This window comes from Pezoporus occidentalis, unplaced genomic scaffold (assembly GCF_034315485.1).
Source record: "Pezoporus occidentalis ecotype Australia unplaced genomic scaffold, CSIRO_AGI_Poc_V1 ctg98, whole genome shotgun sequence".
NCBI lineage: Eukaryota > Metazoa > Chordata > Aves > Psittaciformes > Psittacidae > Pezoporus > Pezoporus occidentalis.
Window position 1 is genome coordinate 1,355,429 of NW_026916347.1, and position 26,407 is coordinate 1,381,835.

The following is a 26,407-nucleotide window of genomic DNA, read 5'->3' on the forward strand; positions in this document are numbered from 1 at the left end:
AAGCCAGAACTACTTTTTCAAAAGGGTCTAAGCACTACTCACAGCCTAAGAAGCAAAAGCTATAAATATATTTTCCAAAAGGTTACATTAAAATAACCTTATCTTGTACTTTTATTTACTGCATGTTCAGGCATTCAAAAGGATATACAAGTAGCAATGCTATACAGTAGGACTTCCCAAAATACATCTGGCAAGAGAATACAAAGATCAGACTCTTCCAGGTGGTTTTCAAACATACCTCAGCTCCCCAAAGCTTGCAAGAGCACTTAGCAAGCTGTGGCAAAAGGTCAGTTAAGTAGCCTCTTCCTAACTGGAGGAAAGGCACAAAGCTACCAACACCCATCACTAACAAGGAAGAAAAGGGGAAAGTCCGAACAGATTCAACAGGCAAGTAGGAGACATGTTATGTGGACATCCTTCTGCAGAAGAAGGAGTGCATTTTGGAGGAACTGTCATTGTTATTTAAGTTTTAGAGAAGATGACAATTTCCTTTTCTCACCACAGCTCACATCATCTTCTCTTTTATGAACAACCAATGCAACTTTACTTCAGTTGGACAGCATTTAACATGAAACTTGTATCCTCTGAAGTCCACAAGACATTTATGAGAGGAATATGTTCATATAGTGGACTAACATAAGTGCTACTACAGTGCCAGCTATTTAGTAACTGGTTTTCGGTTATGATTCAAGCCTGCAGCGTAAGCAAAACAAGAACAAGCTGGCAACAGCCAGCAAGCCTACAGTGAAGTTGTTTTCTGTGTTGTTTTGCAGTCTTGTGATTACAGTCATTACTGTCTGCATTTGTTATGGTTTCAGCAGCCTCCAAGGAGCAATTTTCAATTACTTTGATAAATCAAGAGAGCACTTGTTAAAAAGACTGGCTTGCAACTGGCTGTACTACAGTGAAACATGGTTTTGTTCGTTTAACAATGACAATGTATTTTTGATTAAATGAACAGATGAAAAGACTACTCTGCTTTAATGAAAAACAGTGAAGTCTTTATTACTAATTCCCTTTTATGCTGCTTTCTAAGAATTCTATATACACAGAGGAAATGCCATGTGCTTTATAGGTTCAGGTGCAGGAAAATATGATCAGCTGTCCCTTTTCTGGATCATAGTAAGGCTTTCTGGAGAAAAGATTTGTGCGTGGGATCAGCATGTAAAACTGGCAAAAATAGTAACTGCAAGACCCTATCCGCTCTCCCTAAGCAACACATGACTGTATCACCAGCCTACTCTAGATCAGTTCCGAGAAGAGAGGTAAGTGAGTAATAACCTACATCTCAGTGCTCAAATGCACTTGGCCTAGACAGGTGACTACAGAAGAATCTGCAGGCTTCTGGTGATGCATTTGCCTGCCCTTTACCTGTCTGCCCCCATCCCCTGGGCTGCTCCAGTATCTCAGGAATTTCCATCAGGCCTTGGCCTTTGTGTAATGAGATGAACAGTGAAATGTCCCTTGACCATACCAGGAACTCTTGCATGGCTAAGGGGTGAAGCACTGATCACATTAGGGACTTCTGTTCCCTGGCAAAAGTAGGAAAGGAATGTGGAGATAAAGTCAGTCAACCCCTGACAGCCTTGGAACACTCCTTCCTGTGATGTGGCCTGAATAGAACAATACCAATGTTACTGGTGGTTTGAGAAATTTCTAGTAATTACCAACTCAGATTTTGGTCAGGATGGAAATTTACTAATGACTAAAGAAAATCATCTTGTAATCCTATAAACAGTGGTCTCTAGTGAGACCCTTTGAGCACTCCTGGACCACAGCAGGCTGCAACCAGCATCTCCCTCTGTGTTCGATGCCCCTCAGAGTTTCCAGACTCTAAAGTTTGTGATAACTGGAGGACCACCACCAAAAGACAGGACCTGAGCTGAAGTCTCCCCACCCCCTGAGAAATGCTAAGACATTAGGAATGTTTTAGTCAACTCAAGGGGAATTTTTAGAAGCTATGCCTTTATATGTCTTCATGTATGTGTAGGTTTTATATAGACTATATATGCTTTATAGATTTTTTAATAGATTGCTATAACAAGTGTAGTAAATACTATTGACTTACTTTATAAGATCCACCTTAAAAATGCAAACTACTGGTAGGTGAAAGCTGTGTAAAAATTCCCTCTGTGGTGAATTGGTACAATTGTAACCCTTGTAACCCTTTAGGTACTGACCAAGTCTGAGACTAAAACTAGACTTATCCACACCTAGGCTCCTTTGGGAACAAGGGGGTCTATTCTGAAGCTTGTGACTCAACAGGAGGGTCTCCCTTACCCTTTTGCGTCTTGTCTTCAGTCTCTGTACCATTCATCTTTAGCTAGATTTTCCTTTGTATGTTTCATCCATGTAATAAGTAACAGTGAACCTTCCCATTAAATTTTGTTAAGTTGTACTTTTATTAACTCACTATAAAACTATTCTTTGCTAATACCTTTGATGGTCATTCTTTGAGCTACCTTAAACTCCTCTTCATGCAAGTCTGTCTCCTGAAGTGGCTGCAGATGCACTGACAATCTGACCTACTAAAATGGGGGGAGGAAAGAAGTAAGTACTCTGTCCTATCTCTGAATCAGCCTATCAGATACATTCTTAAGCTTCACTCCTTTACTCTTCTTTCTGGCACGCTAAGCCAGCTCACCAGAGAAACTGATGTAGTCAGGTCGGACCCAGAAACAAATGACCAAACCTGTAGATTTCAGAATAAACTTGATTTTATGTTGTGTATAGAAGGTTACTGTGTTTAAAAACACCACAGACATTTAGAAGCCAAAGTTCAAACATTTTACTTACCTTTGATCCAATGTTCAAATTGCTGGAAAATTCCTTATTTGTTCTTGCTTGCAGAGAGGCTGGTGTGACAAGTCTTATTTTCCCCCCACAAGAGAGTGGGGGGAAGAAGTGCAAAGGTTCACAACTTACAGCAGCAAGGCTGTTTTCGCAACTCTTAAGCCTCCCATCTTTCATTTGCACAATAGTAAGCTACATTAGTGTACATGGTGATCAGTGCTGACCTATTCTTTATTCTAGGCATTGACAGAGGAGACTAACAGCAAGTCACCATTAACTGAATACAGGCCCAACTTCCTGGCAAATGTGACCTTCCAAAAGCTGCTCTAACCATCTGATCTGGGCACAAGCTTGCATTTGCAGGAATGTTTTCCCAGCTCAGACAAGGCATAAGCCTAAAGAAGCTTCATGAACTTCTTCTAGTCTTTATCAGCACAGTAAACAGGCAAATAACTAAGCAAACAAGAGACACAGAGGAAAAGTAGTAGACAGAAGAAAAGCAAGTTTTTTGAAAACTTGTTACCCTTATGCAATCCATTTACTCCAATCCTGACAGAAACATAACTATTTTCTCTAACATTAGTAGTAATAAATATAATACATACTCTGAATTCACAGAATTTAGAAAGAAATTACAACATCCAGAAGAAATCTGTTTGATATTCATCCACTTCCTTTGCTTCAGGTGAAGCTGCTGTACATAAGCAGCAAAATAATGACAGGAAAAAGACCAAAGCATCAACTGTCATGATGACTTAAGAGTACACACACAGAAAACAAAAACGCTGTTGCATCTGTTGTTCCCTGCTGAACACAAGCATTCCAAATTAAGATGTACTTTAAAAGCTAGTTGTTTTTCCCCTTTACAATAATACAAGAACAAGAGAACATCTAAGTTTTCATCTAAAAAGGTAGATGTTTCCATATATGCAGATCACAAAACTCAGTTGCAAGCAGTCACTGAACAAATCATGACCAAGTTGTTTCTTCTTATTTTAAAACTAGCTACGTAAATGAAGGCCTTAACCCTCCAGCTGCAGAATGCAAATTAATTCCCACAAAATAATACCACTATCACCAAATCCCAACCCCTGCTACCCCCCTTGAGATTCGATCCTATCTTACTGAACACACACATTTACAGGTACTATCTATGGTTCTGTAACAGATGAAAGAATTAGCCACTCCAGGAATACACTATCTGAATGTTCTTTCTATAAAATTCAATATAATATTCCAAATAAGGAATACTAAACTTTGCCCAGCAGCTACAAAGACTTGTGCAATAAAGGTAGCAAGAAGATACCTTCCAGCAAAAAAAGGCAAAAAGCTATTTCCTCTTTCATTGAAGTCCTGCTATTTTTAAGTACCATTCATGTGTTAAAGCTCAGTCTTTCATGTCACCTTGAAACTCAGGTATCACCTTATCCATGTCCTGCTCATTTATGTCCATCCAACACATGATCCTGCTTTCAAATACAAATAATCAAATGAAACCAATGAAGCAGGTAACACTGCTGCCCACACTATGCTGTACTGCTGACTGTATGCATTCTAGCTTTTATGCCACCAGCAGAGACAAAGGAAGCTATTTCTTCTCAGTGTACCATTTTAAAAAGCTCACTGGGTGAATCTGAGACAAGGAACAATTCACCCTAAGTGGCTCCAAAGTCAACATTGTAACAAATCTAAATACCAAGTGGTTATTTTGCCTGGAACATATTTGAGGATAAATACCTGGACCAGATAGAAACACATGTCAGATCTGCTTTAACTTCAATTTACAAGTAGAGTTTAGAGTTGCACTGAAATTTCAGATGCCTTAGAACCCATTAATAAATTTTTACCCATATTCTTTACCGACTTAAAACCAACTGGAAACTGAAAGCTGGAGATATGGAGCTCTTCCTTAGTAAGGCACCAATGTCTACTACAGCTGTCTAAACAAGCCCTTCCCATATTAGATCATTAAACAGGCACCAAGAATGACAAGTATACAAAATTCCTAACATGCCATCCATATTATCCTTTCTTACTACAGTGCAGTCTACAGCTATTGATTTTCAAGTTGTTGACAAAGATCAGTTTTCTTGATTTAGTTTTATTATTAGACTTTTACAACTAGATGTATTGGTGACATTTGAAAAAAATTATTAACTTCTGAGACAACTCTAGATTTCATTCTTGGAGATACCAAGTCTTAATTTTCCCCAAACTTGTCCTTTTATATGCTTATATACCATTATCCTTACACTCAAATGAATCTACAGAGACAATACATATACTAGGTACCCTATACAGTCTCCCAGCAGTGCAGGAAGCATTCTTCAGCCAGAAGTGCAGCTTAAATGCACCTCTTTGTTCACACGCCATGAAAGTTAACACTATACAATAAAAAAAAAGTTAAAAACAGCAGCAGAAAAAGAAACAAATGTAAGCTTCTTACTTCCCATACTAAATCACAACAGTAAAATTACTTTAGGATTTTTGCTTTAGCTGGGTGATTCATTGCTTGCACTTGTGCACTGTAACAGGAACTCCATCAATTAGAAGTGGTTCATTATTTTTTACATGCAGTATCAACCCCAAATGCAACATAAAATTAATTTGTCACTGTGTATCTGTCCCCTCCACGCACAGTTGATCGATCTGTCTTCACTCTGCCTCAAATCATATTAATCAGGACACTGCAGGTATTTTAAACTGTGTTCTGGAGTACCAAGGAATTTCAACTGACTTCTAATAACAGTTCAATAGTAAACACCAGTGAAGTCTTATTTTCCATATTTTAATGAAATTTACTTACTAAAGTCCATATAGCAGGCACCTAAGATACTACCTTATCCTATCAGCTACAACATGAGAACAAAATTCTCAATAAGTAATATTATAATTTCATTACTTAGCTGTTCTTCTTATGAGAAACTAGTAAGAAACTAGGATACTTTTTGTAAGCTAGGCACACCCAGCCTACAATAAGCTATAGGTATAATTCAGGATGTCTATTGGCAATCTCCTATTTCAGAGTAAATTAAAATTCCTCTTCCTCACATCTCCTACTGTCTTTTCATTCATCCTTTAACACTTACTTCATCTATACTGTCCAGATAGCCTTCCTTCTCCTATATTCTACTGCCTAAGCTCCCTTTTAATTCACTCTTAGCATTCTATCATGTATCTGCTTGCATCTCTCCTACGCCTATATTCAGTCACGAAGAAAATACCTTTCCTTTTCTTGTTTCACCTCTAGCCTCCAGGAGCATCTCAACAAGTTCTCAGACTTGTGATTAATTATGGCCCTGTCCACAGGAAACAAAAGCGTATCTACATAGCTGCGCTAATGGAGCTACAATGATGTAAACTCTAGTTATCTGCATGGTGGAGCTTTTACTATGTGACCTTACTAGCAAAAAGTCATCCCTATTGTTGAATGCTTTTGTGTTTTAATACTCGTCAGCTACATTTTTTTTCCATCCATTAGCACAGATTTCCATAATAGGAGGACAGTACCTTAGATTCAAGTCTAAAGCATCGCATTACATCTCCCAGAGGGTGGGTTCCACACAGACAGAAGAATGAAAAAAGTGTTCGGGTATACTGGGGAAAGAGAGGATCCCTTTTCTTAAAAATCAGCAACTCTGGTACCCTCAGCTTGTGTAGCTACAGAGTTCTTTAACTCCTCCAAAGTGACAAAAAGGATACAGTGATTCAAAGTAGCTGAAGTATTTAAACTCGTGTTTTAAACAGCATTCTTTCATGCAGGATCATCCTCACTGTAGAGGGAAAGAGGTGAGAGAGGACTAAGCTACATCTTTTCTCCTCCATTAGCACGACTGGACTCATAACTTAAAGGAGGTTTTCACTTTGCAAGCTGTGCCAAGTTCATCACGTTCAGCCAAATCATTGTTCAACCAGACTTTTACCAGAAAAAGATCATTTACCTAAACAAAATTCTAACTTCAAGCCACCTTTGCATCTGTCTGCACTACAGCTGCTCTTGTGACTGCAGTATCATAAACCATAAACTAGCTAACCTAAGAAGCAACCAGAGCACCTATGTTTAAAGTGTGCTTGACAGCTGCAATACAGACATACTGCAACACTCAAGTTTATACCCTTGCTAGTTAACAAGTTATACCAGAGAATATTTTCAACACCAAAAATGCTATATCCCATATAATATCACAGTTAATGATTTAACACAGACTTCTAAAGATTTACCTTATTAAATAAACCAAAACCAAAACACAACAACAAAAGGAGGGCAAAAATATCAATTCCAGCGAAGTCCAAGCTGTGAAATGACAGGAAAAGGAAAAAGCAGAAAAACCCCTCAATTCCAATTAATCCCAAGCCGTAAACCAAGTGCCTACTTTATATACATAATACCGAACAAGTCATTAATCCAATCTGAATAGCAATTATAATTTTTAAAACAAGACTTTCTCTAAAGTGATAAAGTTTATAATGAAATGAGAGAACAGTACCTTCCAGTCTTTGAATTTTAGCTTTCACAGAAATAACCGTTTCAAAGGGGGAAACTCGCAGTTCAAAGCATGTTCCTGTAAGTGTTTCAATGAAGAGCTCCATAGTTTCATAAAAAGGAAGCTTGTAGTGAAACGGTCCCATATTATCTTCATTGAAAAAAGGAGGCTTTTTCTTGTTGGCCATTACAAAGGATTTACAATTTTCTTGTAAGGAGATCTGTCAGAAAACTACATTCCACTTCCAGCCAAGTCAGCTTTGAGGACGGGTGTGGTGCATCGCTGTTCATTTCTAGGATTTCTCACCTATAAAGCAAACAAGCATAGCGCTAACAACATCTGCATGTGGCTGTTGAAGAGAATTTCAATTTATTCTTGATGAACAATGGAACAGCTATTAAGAAGCAGTAAATTACTATGTAGGTTGTACAACAGATTACCACAAGCGGTATTAGTATATTGTAGGTTTAGGACTCTGGTTTCAGTCAGCATTCCAGGTCCTACCTCCTACCTTTCTTATTTTTACTGTTTTCACAAACGACCTACATTAACGCCCAAAAACAACACGAGCTGAGCCCTCAACAGGATCAGACCTGGGGAAAAAACTCCAGGAAGACATAAATACGGGGACTCGTCCGGGCTCGGGGAGGGCAACAGAACAGAGCACCTTTTCCCCCTCGGCCGCTCCATGCTGCCCCCGGCCCAGTCCAGCGCTGTACCGGGAGGCAGGCCGGACTCAGGCCAGCAGAGCCGAGCACCCGCAAACAAAGGAGCGAGAGCAGCTGCCCACCCTCCCTCCCACCCCCCGCAGCCGCCGCCGCCGCCGAGCCTCGGGGCAGCCTCACACCCCGGGTAGTACGCGCGCCCCACTGCAAGGGCCAGCCGTGCCCCAGCCCACCCCCAGAAGAATCCACCCACCTTCCCTCCAGGGACGCGCTTACCACCGGCGGGGACGCGGGAGGGGTTAGCGCACTGCCCCTCACCTCGGGTCGCAGGGACCCCGAGGCAGCAGCACTCCCGGGGGCTGCAGAGCCGGTCCGCGATGGGAGGAGAGAGGGAGGGGTCTCATCTCACCTGCCGCCGCTGGGCCCGCTCGGGGGGGAGACACAGCTTCTCTCCCCTCGTGCAGCGCCGCCCGCCGCGCCTCACAGGAGCTCTGCAGCCCCGGCGGGACTCATGCAGCCAGAGGAGCTGTGGGGTAATGGACTAGGACCCAGGAGCCGCCCGCACCGCCGCCACTCGCTCCCCGGCAGCCCCCGCGCCTACCTCTCCCTCATGACATCCCCCCCGGGCAGCCTCCTACGGGCCAATGCGACGCCCGTTCTCATGCGGGTCTCCCAATCAGCTCCCTGGAGGGGCGGTGCTTCGGGAGCCGCCGGGGGCGGGCGTCCGCCGGGCCGGGCGCGCTGCTGTCGCTTGTTGCGGTCGTTAGGACGCGGGCAGGCAGAGCGTGCGCGGAGAAGGACCCGGATGCAACTCCCCGGCCGCTAACTGCGGCCACGTGACGGAAGGCCGCGGTGGCTCTTGGGACGCGTAGTCTAGCGAGGGCTAAGGGGGTCAGCGCCTCGTCCCGGACCTACCGCTACATTTGCTCAAGGAGAACGGTCAAAAACAGCGTTTATACCTCAAACTGAACCCGAGAGGCGTCCAGGGAACGCTAACGCCTACCAGCGCAGCACTGGGCCCAGTCGAAGCACAAGTGGGATGACACCCAGCCACTGCAGGCCTTTCCCCTATCCTGAGCCAGGGCTGGCTGGAGGTAAGCGCAGCTCTCGGACACCGTTACTCAAGGTCAGCGCACGACTCTGCGCTTGCTTCAATGTCAGTCAGTCAGGCTGGTCTCCAGGCGTAGCTCTTCCCTCAGCCCATCAATCTTCCTGTGAAACACTAGACAAAACAAGCTTACCTTATTAGGATGTGCTAATTACATTAAGCAGTTTACTTTCGGCTTAGGTTTTAAATAATGCAAGACCTGCCCTGGGCCTGAAACAAAACACCTAGAGTCAGTTAAAACAAACAGAACAAATACTGTGTTTTACTGCATGCAAGTAGCAGGTACAGAACCCTCAAAGTCCCTGGGCAAGTCCTGGGTACTGTAAGACTGGACCTCCAGCTCTGCCCTTCCTAGGAAATGCAGTTATGGTTTATCAAACTTGGGAAGGAGACAAACCAAGCCAAAACTCAGTTTAAAAAGCCACCACTCAGACCAAGCTCTCCCAAAAGCAAAGGACTTAGATCAGGATTCACAGTCTGTTACAAGGAGTTAATTGAGGACCACTCCATTTTAATAGGGGGAAGAGACTCTCCCTGTGCCAGTTTTTATCTATGTCACAGTGCAACTTTCTATCACGAAGTTTTCTCTACTGAGGTTCCATATTAAAGTTTAAGAAACATTTTACGGCAGGTTTGGTTTTTTTTCCTTCTACTCCAACAGTTTTTGGCCTCCAGGGTTCTTGGCTTATGAAGAGCACTCTCTGTAATGCTAATAGAAGTTATTAATGTGAAGGGCCAATAAGAAAGAAGGATGCAGAAAAGAAATAGAAGGATTCACCATCTTTTTCCTCTTTCTCCCAGTATGTCTTTGAAGCCCTTCTAAGCACAAGAGAAAGGAGTAAAGCAGCAGTCCAAATCATGTTATGTGGCATTTGCAGCAGATGTAATGCCTATAAATAAAGTGCAAGTGCTCATACTGTAGATACCCATTTGCAAATAGCTCCTACATTCTTTTCCAATCTGCTACTCCCAATTTAGCCCCCATTTAACATGAATCACTGCCAGGCCCACCTATGACTCAAATCAATACACAGTGTTTCTCCTTTATTCCTTCCAACCTTTCATTCTGCTTTACCCTCATGAGTGCTAGATGCTTCAGCTGCACTGTTCACTGTGCCTGATAAAGTAAATCCAATCTGAGAAACAAGAGACTGAAGCAGATGTCTCAAGAAAAAGGGCTTCAGTGAAAGTGCGAATTTCTCTCGAAGTCCTCTGAGCACATGCAGAACAGTCTTAAGAGTTGAAGATAAAGTAGTACATCACTATCATTAAAACAGCACATCTAGTTTTGAAGTCAGAATCACTGGCAGTCACTGGTAAAATAAGCACATTTGATCCTTCTACATTTATGCATTTGCTCTGGTTGTATGCATGCAGGAGAGCAAGTGTCTACCAGTGGGCATCAAGTATGGATAATGGCATCAGTTCCAGCAGGACAATCTAGAAAATACAGGAAGCAAGAAAGTTAAGAGAAATGCATCGGACAGTTACAAGGATTCTACAAAATAGCAGCCTCCTGCAAACAGCCTACATGAGAAAGGGAAGCAGACAGCAATCCTTTTGGCACAAGCGAGTCTTTGCACTAAGGTATGCACACAGGCTTGTTAACCTGGAAGCAACCAAGCATGCTCAGTTCAGACAGACTTCTTGGAAAGTGTTATTTGCAAAACTTGAGCAAATCCAGTTAGGTAAAAAAATCTCGTTAGTGACTTACAACTTGGATAGAAGACAACATCATGTTTCTCATGTTTTCATAGAGCAGTAAGTGCTCATCTGTAACACACTCTTTCTGGCAGAGAGGTTTTAACCATTGTTATTTTTATAGACCACATTAGCTGCCAGTATGAAATACATTCTCTTTGAATGGTGTCAAGTCCTGCACTAATTTTATTAACTGCTTGACTACATAAGAAGAGAAGCTGTACCTGATAACAGAACCCAGTCTTACCCTAACATTAGCTCAGTTGATTGGCAGCTGACCCAGACAAAGCACTGTAGTGGTTTTGGTTGTTTTCAAGTCATGAAAAGTGGTCTTTAGCAAGTGGTAAAGAGGAAAGCAAGACATACAGACAGATCTGGTTTAACAGACTCCATTTACTATTTATCAGTTATTTTCTCTATAGATCTGTTCAATAAAACAAGCTATACTTTGTGTAATAGATTACTCCATTGCAGGTATTGCACAGGCTATATTCATCTGGGCATCATGGAAACAGATAGCAGGAAGTTACTGTCTTTTTTAAAAAATATATCATTTAGAGCAGTCAGACCCAGCACAAGAGAATACTAACCATTTTAAATGAGTAATCATTTAAATATCCACAGTCATCTCATTTCAGCACTATTGGATTAGAGAATCCAGATTATTAGTACAGTACAGACATAAGGAAAACCTCCTCTCTGCAACACACTCCTCTTGGCTACTGGCCTCCAAAGGCATTCAGCGGGTCATCAAATGTGCTCAGCGTCTTGCTTTCAGATTTTGCTTCTGAGGCTGCTTGGGAAGATCTGCTTTTGGGAGTGGGCATCTTGACTTGGCTGCTAGAGAAGATATCATCTAAAAGGGGGGGAAAAAATTAATGTGATGTGACTGCCAAACAGAAGTAACATTGTACATAAGTCTCCAGCACACAGCAATGACTGCCAAGGACATTCTGTGATAAACAAATGCTTTCCTGCTGCTTGCGATTCTAGATGCATTTGTAAGGACATACGTGGGAGCTGTTAGCTGTAAGTCAAATTAAGAATATTGTTTCTTCTCAGTAGAACAGCAAAATACTTGTATTTTGTCATGTGTTCAAGCTCTCTTAAGCATTTGAGAAGTACTAATAAATTAAACCTCCACAATAAATTCCATAGTGCAAGTGCCAGATAACATCCCTCTTATCTGGAACATTAACGTCTGAGGAACCCGAGAGATCTAACTGCTGTGAGATGCTCCCAGAGAAATCAGAAGAGGAAAAGATGGTACTTGCTAGTGACTACTCATGACATCCACTAGCCATGTAAGAATCTCTGATCTATAGTACTATAAGAATACAGCACACATCACTTGAAAAAAAAAAAAACAAACCACAGCTAAGATGCAAGGAGAAAGACAGCTACGATGCAAGGAGAAAGACAGCTACAGCTACCATCCTGTTGAATATTCGAGAATACGTGCACAGTCCTGAATCAAGATCTCCCACCACCTTCCTCAATACAAGCATTTTTGTTACTCATAACTAGGACGATGACGTAGAAAAATATCATATTGCTATTAAGACAGAGTTCTCTCCTGAAAGATATACCACATAGAAATGAAACCTAACCCAGATACCCTGTGCCAGCAGCAGAGCTCACAGACCTGCAATTCTTACTGTGCCTACTGCTGCTCGCATTGAGGACCACGCTCATGGAAAGGGATAGAGCTGCTACAATACACATGCTGAACTGTTGCCCTGACGTTTCCTGGGCACATGCAATATCATAGCTCTTCCTATACACTAAGGTTTTAAGTTTAGGATACTCAGATTATATAGGTGGATTATGAGAAGTTGAAAATTACAAGACTGAGATATGTGGATTACTAGTGATTCACAAGGCCAGTGTAACAGGCACATAACTGGTCTCCAATCCCTATTAAAAAACACAGGTTTTACACAAAGGTTAATAGCCTTTTACTAGTCCAGAATATAAAAATTAGCATGTCAGCCTTCAGCATGTATCCTAACCTTGAGCAGAAGCCAAGCACAAAGCAGTCTGTCACAATGCGCTTGCCTTCCTCCTCTTGCTATTTCTTCCACTCCAGCGTATGTCTGCTACTGTGCTGATCATAGGGATTACACCAGAATAATCCAGGACAGCATTGCAGCACAAGAGCAGTTTAGAAAGGCAGTAAACCAGAGCAATCCCCTACTGGCATCACTCCAAAGCAAGATGCTATCACATGGATTAGCTTCACAGCAGAGGGGAAGTACAATGAGTATATGAGTAGTAGAAGTATCATTCCCATATTATAACAAGGCTTAAGGAATAGGAAAGTTTTGGCTGTCAAAAACAGTATTTGTCAATGCACAAGCTTAGTCACCATTTTGCAGACAGGTAGATCAAACATTGAGATATTTGTATCATCGGCCATAAATTCACTGAGGAGGCTATGAGGATAAAGACCTGAGAAAGAGTTTTTCTAATACTACCACCACAAGCCTAGCACAAATGTAGTAAATAGTGACTAGAAGCTGTGGTAGGAAAAAGGAAAGCAGCCTGCAGCCTCCACCCCCTCCCCAAACTGTACCCACTTAATGTTTTATTTGCAGCAGAAAGAATCCTAAGACAACAGTATACAGTCCTGATAAAGGATCATGATACAGAAATCACTTAAATCAACTCTTAACCTTAAGTATAGGTAAGTTCTGGAGCCCCATAGCTTTGGCCCCTAAGAGGCTGCATATTTACAGCTGCACCACAAAACAGTCAATACTCTCAAGGAAGATCAAGTCCATCAGATACAGGGTGCTGTAGATGTATCAATATCAGATGTGACATGAAACAACAAGTTCTAAAATCAGAGTAGATGTCAAAAGTGGAAGTGCAAATGACAGGTTCTGAGTGGCTAATTTTTCATCATACTTTCAAGTGGCATTCTACAACTGTTTTTTCACGAGATCTGGATTTCTGTGCTGAAATACTTGGAAGCGGTAGCAGGTTGGGCAATTATTTCATTTATTATATGCTACATGCAAAAGTGTAAAATATTAAAATAAGACATTTTAACTATCCAATACATATTTCAAATACCTTGCCTGCAAACATTTTACTCTTATTTTTTATATCAGTTGAGCAGCCTTTAAAATCTCAAGATGGTTATTCTCCAGAAAGCTTTCCAACATATCTACAGACTTCAATCAGGTCATTTCATCAGGCTGGAATGTTTAACAGCAGTCCAAGCAAAACACTGATAAGTCACATTCAATTTGAACAGGTTAGAAAGAATGATGACGAGAATCAGAGCTGGAGGAGAAGGGATTTATTTTTTTTTTTTGTCTTATAGGAAAAGAAATAGATGCAATCCCAAAGAAGAGCTATAAACATGAAGAACCTGAGAACAAACACACACTGGGGTATCAAATGACTTTCAATATCTCTACTGATGGAGAACAAGAAAGGAGCATGCTTTGCATCATTTCGCATTATTATATGATGCTTTCTCAACAAATTATAAAGCGCAAACTTTTGCTTCCAGGTGTAGTATTTGTAAATTGTTCTGGGTGTACAGGGAAGTAAATAAAATCTTACGGATTCCAAAAGAGTCACTGCAATAGTGAAGGTGGGGTGGGAAAAGATGTTAATTTCTTCATTTCACTGACTCACTTGAAAAGTATGATACAAAAAACTATGCAAATTGAAACACAGAATGTATCCAGAGCCATAACAACATGAGATTAGTTTCTTACTCCAGAAAAGATTTTTTTTTAATTCCCACAAGTGAGAAAATCCCTACAGAAATTATACTATTCCTTCTCTCAGAAGAATTTTATACACTTCCTCAATTCTTTCACATGCCATTCTAGTTCTACAAATCTAGGAAGCTCTAATCCAATGTTAAAATGCAAAGATGACCAAAGGTTTCAGAGCAGTTGAAAAGTTAAAGTCAAAGGTCCTAAAACATCCCTGATAAATGCAACTTAGGACAATATTATGAGATTTGCAGTAAGACTTACCCATTTCATCATCAAATATAGATTTTTGTTCCATCTTTTTCTTGGTCTTCTTCTCTTTTGGTTTTACAGTGAGATCCGCAAAAATATCAATGTTGTCGTCAAACAAGTTGGGTTCTGGCATTTTCTCTTTTGCTTTGTTCATTGGTTTAGTTGCCTCAGTAGCAAATATATCATCCTTGGAGCAAAGCACAGACAGACTCTCAATACAAACCACACAAAGACAACAGTTAAATTATCTGTACACAGAGCTGAGATGTTTAGAAGACTGACAGCCTTGGGCTTCTCAAACCCAAGAAGTTTAAGTCCCTTCTCCCTGTGGAGGACTTGGCATAAGTGCCTTAGTATGGGATTTTGCACAAGTCAAGTACAGCACACAGAGGCTTGTATAAGTTGCCCAGCCTGCCAACTATATTCTTTTTGAAAAAGGGTTGAGCTGCTAGGTTGACCAGATAGCTAACAGACAAGAACCAAATACTTTATTACTCTGAAAAAGGTCATAATCACAGGTATGTTGTCACAGCACAGTGACGTGCCTGCTGTGTGTTAAGGCTCCATTTTTAATCCACTCTTATAAGGGGTGAACAACTAAAGAAATGGTTTCTATTGCTCATTAGCAAGCATGAGTGACAGTTTACTTCACTGCCCATCCTGTACACGCCAGGAACTGGTTTAAGCAGTCTCCATTAAGCCTGTGTTTAAGTAGAGGGGTCTGCATAAGGCCCTCGGGATCAAAAACACCAGGGTGTCGGGCTCAACCACTACCTCAAAGATATCTTGAACAGTAGGGTCCACAGCTTGCCGGACAGCAGATTTCAACTCCTTTTTTCCAGTTTTCTGACAGGTGAAGAGAGAGTCTTCCTCTTCCTCCAAAAAAGATATAGGGCTGCTTTTTGTTGAAGATTTTTGCTGTACAGGTTGGAAGAGATCCTTGCTGTCCTGATCACCCAGAACAGACGGATTAGGCTTTTTTTCCCTGCCCTTGATAGGCTTGTTAGCCACACTGTTTGGCATTTCCTCCTTTAACTTGGATTGCGCTGCTGGTCTGGATGTCAAGCTGCTTACAAAAAGGTCTTCAGATTCAAACAGATCATCCCCTTGGTCTGTGGATTCTGGAGGAAGGAGTTTGTTTGTCCCAGCAGACAAAACACTGCCCTGAGCTGGTGGCAACAAGCCAGACAGAAAGCCATTTTCCTTGGATGCTGCTTCAGTGGTGAGAGGCTGCTTTATGTTCACTACTGCTGATGTCTGTTTTGGTAGAGACAACTGCAGTTCTTTAGCACTGTTCACCTCCTCATTCTCTTCAGACTCTTGGGCAGCTAGGCGGCGGGCCATTCTGCTAGGAGGTCTTCGTTTTCCTCTAACCTTGATCCTGGTCTGCAAGAAAGTAATAAAAGCAGAAGCATTATACAAAAGGGAAAAACCCTTACACTTCACAGAAGACAGGTCAGGATTCCTGTTATGCTTCCTTGTAGCACTTTACCTTCACAATATTGCAATTAACATGCATTACCCATTTCATACTAGCACACTAAAATGGAATTAACTACAACTTCTGCTCACAGCTCTGGTTTAAGTAACTTACAAAGCAACATGTACATTTAAGCAAATGCTCAGTTGGGAATCTTGAGCAAGGAATGCTGAGCACACACATGGATTAAGGCTGTAGGGAGAAGCAGCATGAACTATTCATTATCAGCTCAGCATCATCCATTCTCCCCATTTTTCAGAAAGGGGAAAGATGGACAAGTGGGACATTCAAGCTTAGACTAGTTTACAAAGTTCATAAAAATAATCCAGAACTTTTGATTTGCTGACCTCTGATCATTCCACAGCAGGTGAAATTGGGGTATGAAAGCAACAGCACTCACTAGTAGAGAGTCACAACACAGGTCAGCAAGCCACTCTAGTCCCTCAGCATTAGGTTGTACCTTGCTAATCCAGGGACTGCTGCAGTACAGTTAGTCTGTGCAAGCCATGACTAATTAAGTTTTCCATTTAATTTCATTTTATCCATAGCCTGCTGTAGTTCATTCCACTACTGCTTTTAAGACACACATCCTTCCCTCCCCCAGGTTTCCATTATAGCCTCTAACATATCCTACGTGGACAGGAGTATTCACGCAGGTAGGAAAAAGAGCAGAACAACTTCCTCTTCCCTTTTGTTAATTGCTGTGTTGGAGTAGGACAATCTGCATGGATATGCTGTAAAACAGCTTAAAGAAGCCATATGCTTTTGTCAGAATCATTGTAGGAGCATATCTGCCTTCAGAGTGTGGGGTTGTACTGATCAGAGCATGGCTGAAAAATATGAAAATTATGATTGAAGGGAGATGCACTTGAAAAAAATCTGATCCCAGCTCCATGAACTGTTCTTTGAAAGGACAGCCAGAATGCTGGGTAGGTTGCGTTGCTTCAGCCTTCGGAGAAAAGTGCATTTGGCCATATATACTTACAGCTTAAACTCAAACTTGAAAGACCGAAGAAGTAATGACATGCCAAAATTAAGACATGTAATGTGAGCCACAAAAAAACATTCACTGTAGTTACTGAGATGCTTCTTCTCAGCTTACTTCTGTAAACAAACACGCATCAACGTTCAAGGTTGACCATATGTACCTTTAGGAGCTCCATTATTTTGCAAGCCTAGATATTTAAAAGTACCATGATAGAGAGGTTTGTCTGTTGTGCAGGATATGCTGCTATTGGAAACAACTTTGCCTAGGTGGTAATGCCTTAGTCTGGTGTAGAAGCTTCAAAACCATTTGATACTAAGGAGTCATGTCAGCCATTGTGGTGACAGCTGCTGCATCTTCCGAAGTCATCTCTGCTGGTCATCCAGTAATGAACAGCCCCAGCAGCATTAAAGAATCAAAGATAAGATTGAAGTCATCTTGTTCAAATCACTGCTCTTGGCAAACCCAAGACATTTATAAAATCATAAGCACCCAAACTGAATTTTAGCTACATGGTTTTGGGGTTTTTGTGCTTTGATTTTTTTCAAGAAACACTAAATCTTTAATTAGAATATGCCTTTTGCAGTCCATACTGTGAAAGGTATGAATAAAAAAGCCCAAGTGAGTCAGAAGGCAGAGATCTACCATGTCAAAAGCTGTAAAATTTGGTTTGGTTTGGTTTTGTGGGTGTTTTTTCTTTAAAAACAAAGTTCTTGTTTGAAAAAGAATTGGGAGTGACTATCCAGAACTGGCTGGATGGCCACACGCAAAGAGTTGTGGTCAATAGCTCAATGCCCAGCTGGAGATCAGCAATGAGTGGTGTCCCTCAGGGATCGGTGGTGGGACCGGTCTTGTTTAACATCTTTGTCAGTGACACAGACAGTGGGATTGAGTGTGCCCTAACCAAGTTTGCCAATGACACCAAGCTGTGTGGTTCGGTTGATAAGCTGGATGGAAGGAATGCCATCCAGAGGGACTTTGACACACTTGTGAAGTGGGCTGATGCCAACCTTATGAAGTTTAACTATGCCAAGTGCAAGGTCCTACAGCTGGGTCGGAGCAATCCCAGGCACAGCTACAGGTTGGGCAGAGAACAGATTCAGAGCAGCCCTAAGGAGAAGGACTTGAGGGTGTTGGTCGATGAGAAACTTAACATGAGTTGGCAGTGTGCGCTTGCAGCCCAGAAAGCCAACCATATCCTGGGCTGCATCAAAAAGAGCGTGACCAGCAGGTCGAAGGAGGTGATCCTGCCCCTCTACTCTGCTCTTGTGAGACCTCACCTGGAGTATTGTGTGCAGTTCTGGTGTCCTTGACATAAAAAGGACATGGAACTGTTGGAACAAGTCCAGAGAAGGGCCACGAGGATGATCAGGGGACTGGAGCATCTCCCATATGAAGATAGGCTGAGAAAGTTGGGGCTGTTCAGCCTGGAGAAGAGAAGGCTGTGTGGAGACCTCATAGCAGCCTTCCAATATCTGAAGAGGGGCTATAAGGATGCTTGGGAGGGACTCTTCATTAGGGACTGCAGTGACAGGACAAGGGGTAATGGGTTAAAACTTAAACAGGGGAAGTTTAGATTGGATATAAGGAGGAAGTTCTTTACTGTGAGGGTGGTGAGGCACTGGAAGGGGTTGCCCAGGGACGTTGTGAATGCTCCATCTCTGGCATTGTTCAAGGCCAGGCTGGACAGAGCCTAGGGTGGCATGATTTAGTATGAGGTGTCCCTGCCCATGGCAGGGTGGTTGAAACTAGACAATCTTAAGGTCCTTTCCAACCCTAATTATTCAATGATTGTATGATCCAGAGCAACATGACATTTTTATCCTCAGAGGAGGTAAAGGTCAACGTACAGGAGGGTTGTGTTCTTGATATCTTACCACAGCAGCTGCTCGTAACATACTTTGTAGTTAACCTAGAGAGATGCCTTTCTTATGGTTTTCAGGTTGATGTTTCCTGGGGCAGGACAAGATGGTAAAATTTTATGCTAAAATACCTTTACTCTGTAGGGAAGACCACTGTATTTTGGGAACGTGCCTCAGAAAGGCACAGAATTGGGCATATGCATAATCCCCTTACAGAGTTAAGGATGCAGTAGGCTTGATTTTCTTTTCAGTGGTCCAAGTGAGAGGGGATTAGATTTCCACACCTCTATTTCAATTCAGACAGACCATGCTGTTAGCAGCACTTGCATACCAAAACACAAAGTCCTGTGTGACGACAGACTGTGTTTTTAATCTCCCTTTCTATCCTTCTAAATAGCAAGGTTACCTTATTTGCACTGTGCAAGGTATCCGCTTGCATAGGCTGATCAAAGCTTACACCCAGCTCTTCATTGTTTCCTGCAGCAGAGAAGGCTTCGCTGTTCTGTACATCCTTGGCCTCATGCAGTGAAACTGGTAAGGGGGACTTTACACTGGAGACCTTAGGCATTGCACCAGGCAGTAAGGCTGCAGGGTTAATAGCTAAGTTAGCCTACAGAGCAGAGAAAACAAAAAACATACACACACAAAGAGATCATGTTAATACTGCTTAAGAGCAAGTGTGGCTTCAAAGAAGCAGCAAGAATTATCATACATGGGCATTCAAGTTCTACAAGTGCCTGGTCTTTCTTACACCTATGCACTTCTGCGTCTCACATGTCCTCAGTCTTGCTAAGCCTGTGGAGTGCTCAATACTCCGTGTAAGAGCTGCAGGAACAGCACGACCACATTATGTCAGACCAAACTCCTATGTAGCTCAGTATCCTGGCTAAGGACAATGGTTCTGACATTAAGAGTGGTACTGTGATATTGACAGTTTAGTCATTTCATGTCAGAAGAAGGACATAACCAAACCCCCAAGCCCCTAAGAGTCTCTTATCATAGTTAAGATAGTGCTGAGAACAATAGGAGGTCAAAGAGAAGCACACCCTCTGCTCCCAAAATAGAGTAAATAGTGCCACTGAGAATTAGGTCTGAAACAGGAGAGGAAATAATGTTAAACATGCAGTGCAAAACCAGTAACAGAACATATGCCACTTGAAAAAGAAAAAAAAAATGCAAGAGGAAGGCAAGGAAGTAAAAAGATTTTGTTTCAGGGAAAGCCATCAGTGAGGCAAGGAAGACTGTTTTTTTTCTTGAAAGTCAAAATGCCAGTAAAGTTAATTACTTGTAGCTTTTCAATCCGAGGTGAGGGCTCTTTGGTTTTAATAGGAACAGGACCTGTAGATTTCTGAACAAAATTACACTGAATTAAACAAGTGGGCAAGTTGATATCAACCAGACCATAATTCGCATTTTAATATATCTATAGAAAGCACCTCACTGCTTACCAATTTCTTCTGAAGATACCCCTCTTATCTTATATGATATGCTATCATATTCTACTGCCAGAGCTACAGTTTTCAGCTTCAGTGCCCCACGTGCCATAGCCTCATCTTTATTATATTTCATTCCACTCTCCTTCTATCCAGTATTATACTTTGCCATAGTATTCCAACAACTTACATCTTCTCCAGGTCACACACACCACGAGTCAAATCAAACTGTGACAGCTACATCCTTGCTTACTCCCTCCCCTACGACCCTCTGAAGCCACATTGCCAGATTATGGTATAACTAACTTTTTCCTCTTTGTGACAGGCTATATAATAGGATCACAGACTTCAGTGAAGCCCACATGGAAGCTGAGAGCTGTACCTTTTAGCCTGCAAGGAAAATAGCTTAGTAAAGTGAGTGCTCCTCTATAGAAAGTAAGCCATTAGGGCCAAAAATTAGACTAGTCTAAGAGAGCAAGAGCAACTGTTTAGTCTGAAGACTTGGGTCAGTTCTAGGTCTCAGAGATGAACCGAATCAGCTAAGGTGCTTTTCCCAGGGCTTGCTCTCCACAAGCTTATAGTCTACATGGTTCTGTGAGCTGGGCTGTACTGCTGTGGGTGTGACTGGGCAGTCAGAGGTCCTACAGCTCCGTGGTAACTGAGGGTTCAAGGGTTAGGACACTGGTTTGAAGCTCTTGATAGCAGGATATTGGAATCCTAGAGTCTGAGGAGATGGTTCTCCACTTAAATGCAATGTGATGCTCAGATGAACCTCAGACAGGCTGAAATCATTCCTATACCAAGCTGTCAGTAGCTAAAAAAAAAAACAACAACAAAAAAAAACCCAAAGGAAGATGAGCGTGGTTCTGCACTTCAAGGAGTACTTCACCATAAGGAGACAGCCTAATTACTAGCCCTACAGACTTGCTCTGTGTTCCTCAGCCCAGAGAAGAAAAACAACACCCACCCCCACGATGAAAAGCTAATCTCCTACAGATGGAAATCCACCAAGCAGCTCTTGTGAGGCACCAGCCAGAATTCAGATCCAGGCTGCCTCTCTCAGAGATCCTTGCTTCTGCAAGAATAAGGACAGGAGTAGGAGTCTTGTTTGCTCATCAAAAGTCTCCTAGATAAGATTCTCAACAGCCACAGATTTGTGCTACATGCCCCAATATCCTTTCTGAGAAAGGATACATACTTATAAGGCTTGTACTTTAAGGATCACATTAATTCCAACAGACACTGGCACTTCAGAGAAGAATGAACAACAACCCATTTTCAGTCCAACTAGACCCAAGGTGTAGTTCTTCACTGCCTTGTATTTTGCCCTTGTAAGTATGTGGGCAATGAATAAAACACTGTATAAACAGCATTTAAATTTCTTGCTAGTAATAGTGCACCTGCTGATAAGTGGAAACAAGTTTGACCATGCATTGCCACTTTGAGCCAGAGAATCCAGACACTAGTTTTGATCTTTTCAAGAGACTTATTTAAAACAAAATGATACCCCTCCTTTTTCTTTGCCTTCTGTTCAAAGCACAAGATTTAAGTACTTGCCTCTGTAGTTACTGCCTTTAGAGCGTCATCTTGTTTGGCACTTAGAGCATTTTCTTGAAGGTTACTGCTCTCCAAAGAAGGTCCAGTACTGGCCTTATGTGTTTTCTTCTCAGGTATTTTCTGAAAGCATTAAGAGCACAAGTCAACATGAATCAGGTAAAAAGCACGGTCTGCAGATCAAAAAAAAACAAAACAAGCAACCAACTACAGAAAAACAAACAAACAACCAACACCCCCCCCCCCCAAAAAAAAAAAAAAAAAAAAAAATCCCCCCCCAAAAAAAAAAAAAAAAAAAAAAAAAAAAAATCACAAAACCCAAAGGAACCAAAACAAGCAAAACTTTTTGAAATCTTGCTTCTATCTGAAAAGAAAACTAGCCACATCTTTTAACTCTGCAATACATAGTAGACATTGCCTTTTGGCTCTGCAGTGACAAGGGCCTTCCACTCCTCCATTCCTTCTCAACCTTTGCTGTCTATGCAAATGATCAATGCAAGTTTCAATAAACTTCCAAATGCACACATATTTCTTCATGCACAGGACAGCAGGGAAAATAAAAGCACAAAGCTAGCTAAGGAACACTGCTATTTTTATGTTTTCAAGCAAACAGGCTCCATATATAGCTGCCAAGCGCTAATTACTTAAGATCACCCCTTCCACAGTACTCAAAGAAACCGTTTCCAGGAACTATTGCCAGTTTTCTAGCCTAACTTCCAGCTATAGGCATGAAAATAGACTAAACTGAAATTTGGCTTCAATTGAGTCAAACTATGTATATTAGAGTAGCATTTTAGAATGCGTGTTAGGACTTTGAGCTCAGACCACCCGTAACGCAGTCTGGTTCATTACTGCAGCTGCTCATCTTCTAAAAACCACCCAGTGCACACAAGGGTTTTAATACCGCATTCATTACCTTAAATCAAACCAACCTGCAGACACTTTAACTACATAAGTCAGAGAGCAAGGCTCATCAATCACGCATGAACTACACAGAAATAATATTTGCAAGTTAAACAGTAGAACAATTAAACAATACAAACTCTACTACTCTGATTTCTGCTCTGGTGTGTACGCTTACACTTAAAGCTAGTCCCAGTGGTACACAGAAAAAAAACAATCCAAACCTCTCATCCCAGCTTTGGGAGACCTAATGCACCACTCTATTCTCTATTTCTTCAGGATTAAAATGGCCATTTCTGTTCTTCCCAAAATATTTGAGAAGTCACTTCATGTCTTGTGGGGATCCATATGGAAAAAAAAAAAATCCCTTCCATATACTTCTTTACAATGTCTTTTATATAAGCCATTTACAGTAGAGGAACTGATACCGGAAGGTTTGTTTTAGCAGTATTGAATAGATCATCCTCATTGTCATCTCCAAAAAGCTCTCCTCCAGATGACGGCTTCAGGATACGGTTTGCAGACTAAAGAGACAAAACATAAAGGAAAGACATACCACAGATCACACACCTCCTTCAGGCCATGATGCCTGAACTGATACTAGCACTAGGTCCTCTCTGGAAATCGGTGATTTCTAAGCAGTGTTCAAAAAAGGAACACCAGTAGGCTTCACACTTCAAAGACTTCTTAAATAGCAGGTTCAGAAGAGGACTTTGAACTCACCACTGACATTTTGGGGCTGGCAAAGAGGTCAACATCTGGATCATTGTCCTTCTGAAGTTTGTGACTGAAGAGGAGCTCTTCATCTTGAAAGACTCCAGTGCTTTTAGGCCGAGTACTTTTCACAGAAGCCTGGAAGGAGAGGAGAAAGGTCCACACAGCAAGAAACTCCTTCATCATGAAGGTTATTTGCCTGGTAATAAGGCAGGTTACAATTTACCTCACGTTACATTACAACCCAGGTAACAAAAATACAGCTTTAACTGACAGTTACATTTTTGGTTAATGTCTTCTCCTCAAATCAAACTGTGAATACAAATACTTTTTTTGTAAGTTTTGCAAATTGGGTCAAAGTAAAATATGTATCTGTGTCTGCTGACCTGAGACCCGGCTCTTACTATTTGCCTGTAAAGCTTCCTTGGAAGGAAGGAAAAAGTTTTCAGTATGTTATCATGAGTGTATCGTAAGGTTTATATTTCAGTAAGACTTTTATGCGTTTTGAATTTTTCAGCTGAGGGTTTAGGACAGAAAAGTAAGAGAAGAGAATGTGGTTAATTATTTTCCTAAGCTACTTTTTAAAAGAAGAATAAAATAAAAAAAAAGAATAAAGTGGAAGGCCTATAAAGCTATTTCTGTTGCTAGATTCCCCATTCCCCTGCCATTAAAGCAAACACACCTCCACAATGAAGAACAGAACATTGTCTGCCTTTGGTAAGAGCTTGTACTTTCAAATTTGCTGGTGGTGTGGGAAGGTTGACAGTCAAACGTATCACCTTATCATTCCTCCATTATCTGGCAAACCAATCAATATCAACTGCTTGGACACCAAAACTAATGCCTTTCTATATCAAAACCCAGGCCACATTTTTAAAGCACTCCAATTGCTGTTTATGCCCTGATACTTGAAAACCTAATATACATCTAGAAGGATCCATTACTTGAAATGCATATTAAGCTAAGCGAGGAAAATAGTAGCACCTTTCATATTTGCCTATCAGATTAAGTTCCTAAATTACCTACTCTGATTTCTGCATGAATATGTATTTCAGCACCTTAATCACATCGTGACTTACATGCTGACAGCTGAGTACTTTGAGGAAAGATTTGAACAGATTTGTATCTTTCCCAAATTCACAGGGCAGATATGGCTTCTTGCAACCATGTCACAGTGTGCCCCCCCCCAAAAAAAAACCAGACACAACATACATTCACAAGTCAATAAATGCTCAAGCTAACTATCTGTTTTATCTCAGAAGCAGCTACAGACAGGGATAATTCTCCAAGAGCCACCTATTTTATTCAGCTCCAAAGACTTCTGAATGAAGTGTGTGTATAGCCTTTAGGGTTGACAACTTCACATGGTCACACTAAAATGATGATTGTGGTATGCTTTAGTACACCACATGTAGTATATATTTTTGACATGACCTTGACCTTACAGAAAAAAAACTTGGTACATCTGCATCAAGGAGAAACAAGAACATTGCCACGAATTCAAGGATATTGCTGCTGAAGATTCAAAGTCTACCTCTTGATGGTATATGCTGTATCAGGAAAGCCAGACAGCAATATGGCAACAGGAGTCTTTTTCAAAGAAAGTGAACACACATACTTGAAAAACAGAACACAGAACCAAGATGATTCTTGCTGAAGCTAAGTCTGCAGGTGTATATCCACCAAGCAAACTGCATCAATATAAAGAAAATAAAGGTATAAACCACAAGGCTTCAAATTCCACATCCTTCTACTTCCTAGTACCTCTGACCTTGAGGAGAAACTATGAAATCAGTTCTGTACAGCAGAATCAAAACATCTGTACAGAATTTCTTTTCATATTAAGCATGCAGCAAAATGCTTTCAAGTTTGTGGGATGGGAAAATTTACAAAAGGATTCAGGATCATGGGGAAGAGTAGGAATAATTTCCCACCCAAGAATCAGAAGTTTAGGAATATAGAAAGATTAGCCTCCATGACATGAAGAGAGGGAGGGGTAAAAATAAAACCTTGCTTAGAATAGTAGAGGTAGAAATACTATTTCCTAGCATTCAAGATTTTCCCTAGACTCACCACACAGTCTCTCTGTGCATTTTTAATGCCATCATTGTCTTCCAGTCTCTCCTCTTCCTCCTCTTCCTCAAACAAGCTTAACACTTTCTTAGCTTGAGTCTTGACATCTTTCTCCAGGGCAGGCGGTGATGTTGCAAACAGATCTGAGCTGCTGGCTGGCTCTGAGTATGCTGCTGCAAAAGGCTCCACCAAAACAAATATTTAACACATAAGCCTCAATATAGCCTTCCCCAAAATTCTCTAGGCTTCCTTGGTTAAATGCTAGTAGCGGTCAGAGTTCTATAATCCATTACCAAGCAGACTATATTTGACTAACTTTTAAGTAGACAGAATAGCAACATGCAGATTAACAAGACACAGTAGATAAAGAACACACTTTATGGCTTTCAAAGAAACACAAGTTTCCTCGTTTACGCTACACTGTAGTACTGTTGATAAGCAACTTCCTGTATAAGGTTTCCTCCTCATCAGTATGTCAGGATGCATGGACACCACAAAGCTGCATTCATCAGTTTTGCCATTATCTCCAAGGTACCTATTCGTGCAACTTGGGAATCTTTGGTGTGGGGAGCATTACCCGAAGCATGAATGTACTCAGGAAAGTGCAAAACAAGATAATTACTCTAGAAATTCATCAGCTGATAATTCCCCGACACTCATTCA

The 26,407-nt window shown here is 41.3% G+C and overlaps 2 protein-coding genes across 15 annotated transcripts in view; both read right to left on the reverse strand.

Moving 5' to 3' along the window:
* ZFAND4 (zinc finger AN1-type containing 4) overlaps nucleotides 1-10,977 on the reverse strand; it is a 29,764-nt gene extending 18,787 nt beyond the window's left edge. For 8 of the 11 annotated variants that reach the window (XR_009962376.1, XR_009962377.1, XR_009962375.1 and 5 more), the window contains exons 1-2: nucleotides 8,544-10,977; nucleotides 7,281-7,583 (exon numbers count right to left, since the gene is read on the reverse strand). Coding sequence is in view for 8 of the 11 variants with exons in the window: in XM_062606678.1 (XP_062462662.1) it covers nucleotides 7,281-7,464 (184 nt within the window). In the remaining 3 variants the exon portion in view is untranslated. Of the gene's footprint in view, nucleotides 1-7,280; nucleotides 7,584-8,195; nucleotides 8,458-8,543 lie in introns of those variants that run through there. The other 3 variants (XM_062606675.1, XM_062606676.1, XM_062606673.1) reach the window with 3 other exon arrangements.
* Nucleotides 10,978-11,126: 149 nt separating this feature from the next.
* LOC134157582 (WASH complex subunit 2-like) overlaps nucleotides 11,127-26,407 on the reverse strand; it is a 36,972-nt gene continuing 21,691 nt past the window's right edge. For 3 of the 4 annotated variants that reach the window (XM_062606669.1, XM_062606671.1, XM_062606668.1), the window contains 9 exons: nucleotides 25,745-25,927; nucleotides 23,681-23,809; nucleotides 23,386-23,481; nucleotides 22,058-22,177; nucleotides 20,353-20,415; nucleotides 19,474-19,677; nucleotides 15,515-16,126; nucleotides 14,753-14,927; nucleotides 11,127-11,607 (listed from right to left, as the gene is read on the reverse strand). In XM_062606669.1, coding sequence (XP_062462653.1) covers nucleotides 11,471-11,607; nucleotides 14,753-14,927; nucleotides 15,515-16,126; nucleotides 19,474-19,677; nucleotides 20,353-20,415; nucleotides 22,058-22,177; nucleotides 23,386-23,481; nucleotides 23,681-23,809; nucleotides 25,745-25,927 — 1,719 coding nt within the window. In that variant the 3' untranslated portion in view covers nucleotides 11,127-11,470. The remainder of the gene's footprint in view (nucleotides 11,608-14,752; nucleotides 14,928-15,514; nucleotides 16,127-19,473; nucleotides 19,678-20,352; nucleotides 20,416-22,057; nucleotides 22,178-23,385; nucleotides 23,482-23,680; nucleotides 23,810-25,744; nucleotides 25,928-26,407) is intronic. The other variant, XM_062606670.1, reaches the window with a different exon arrangement.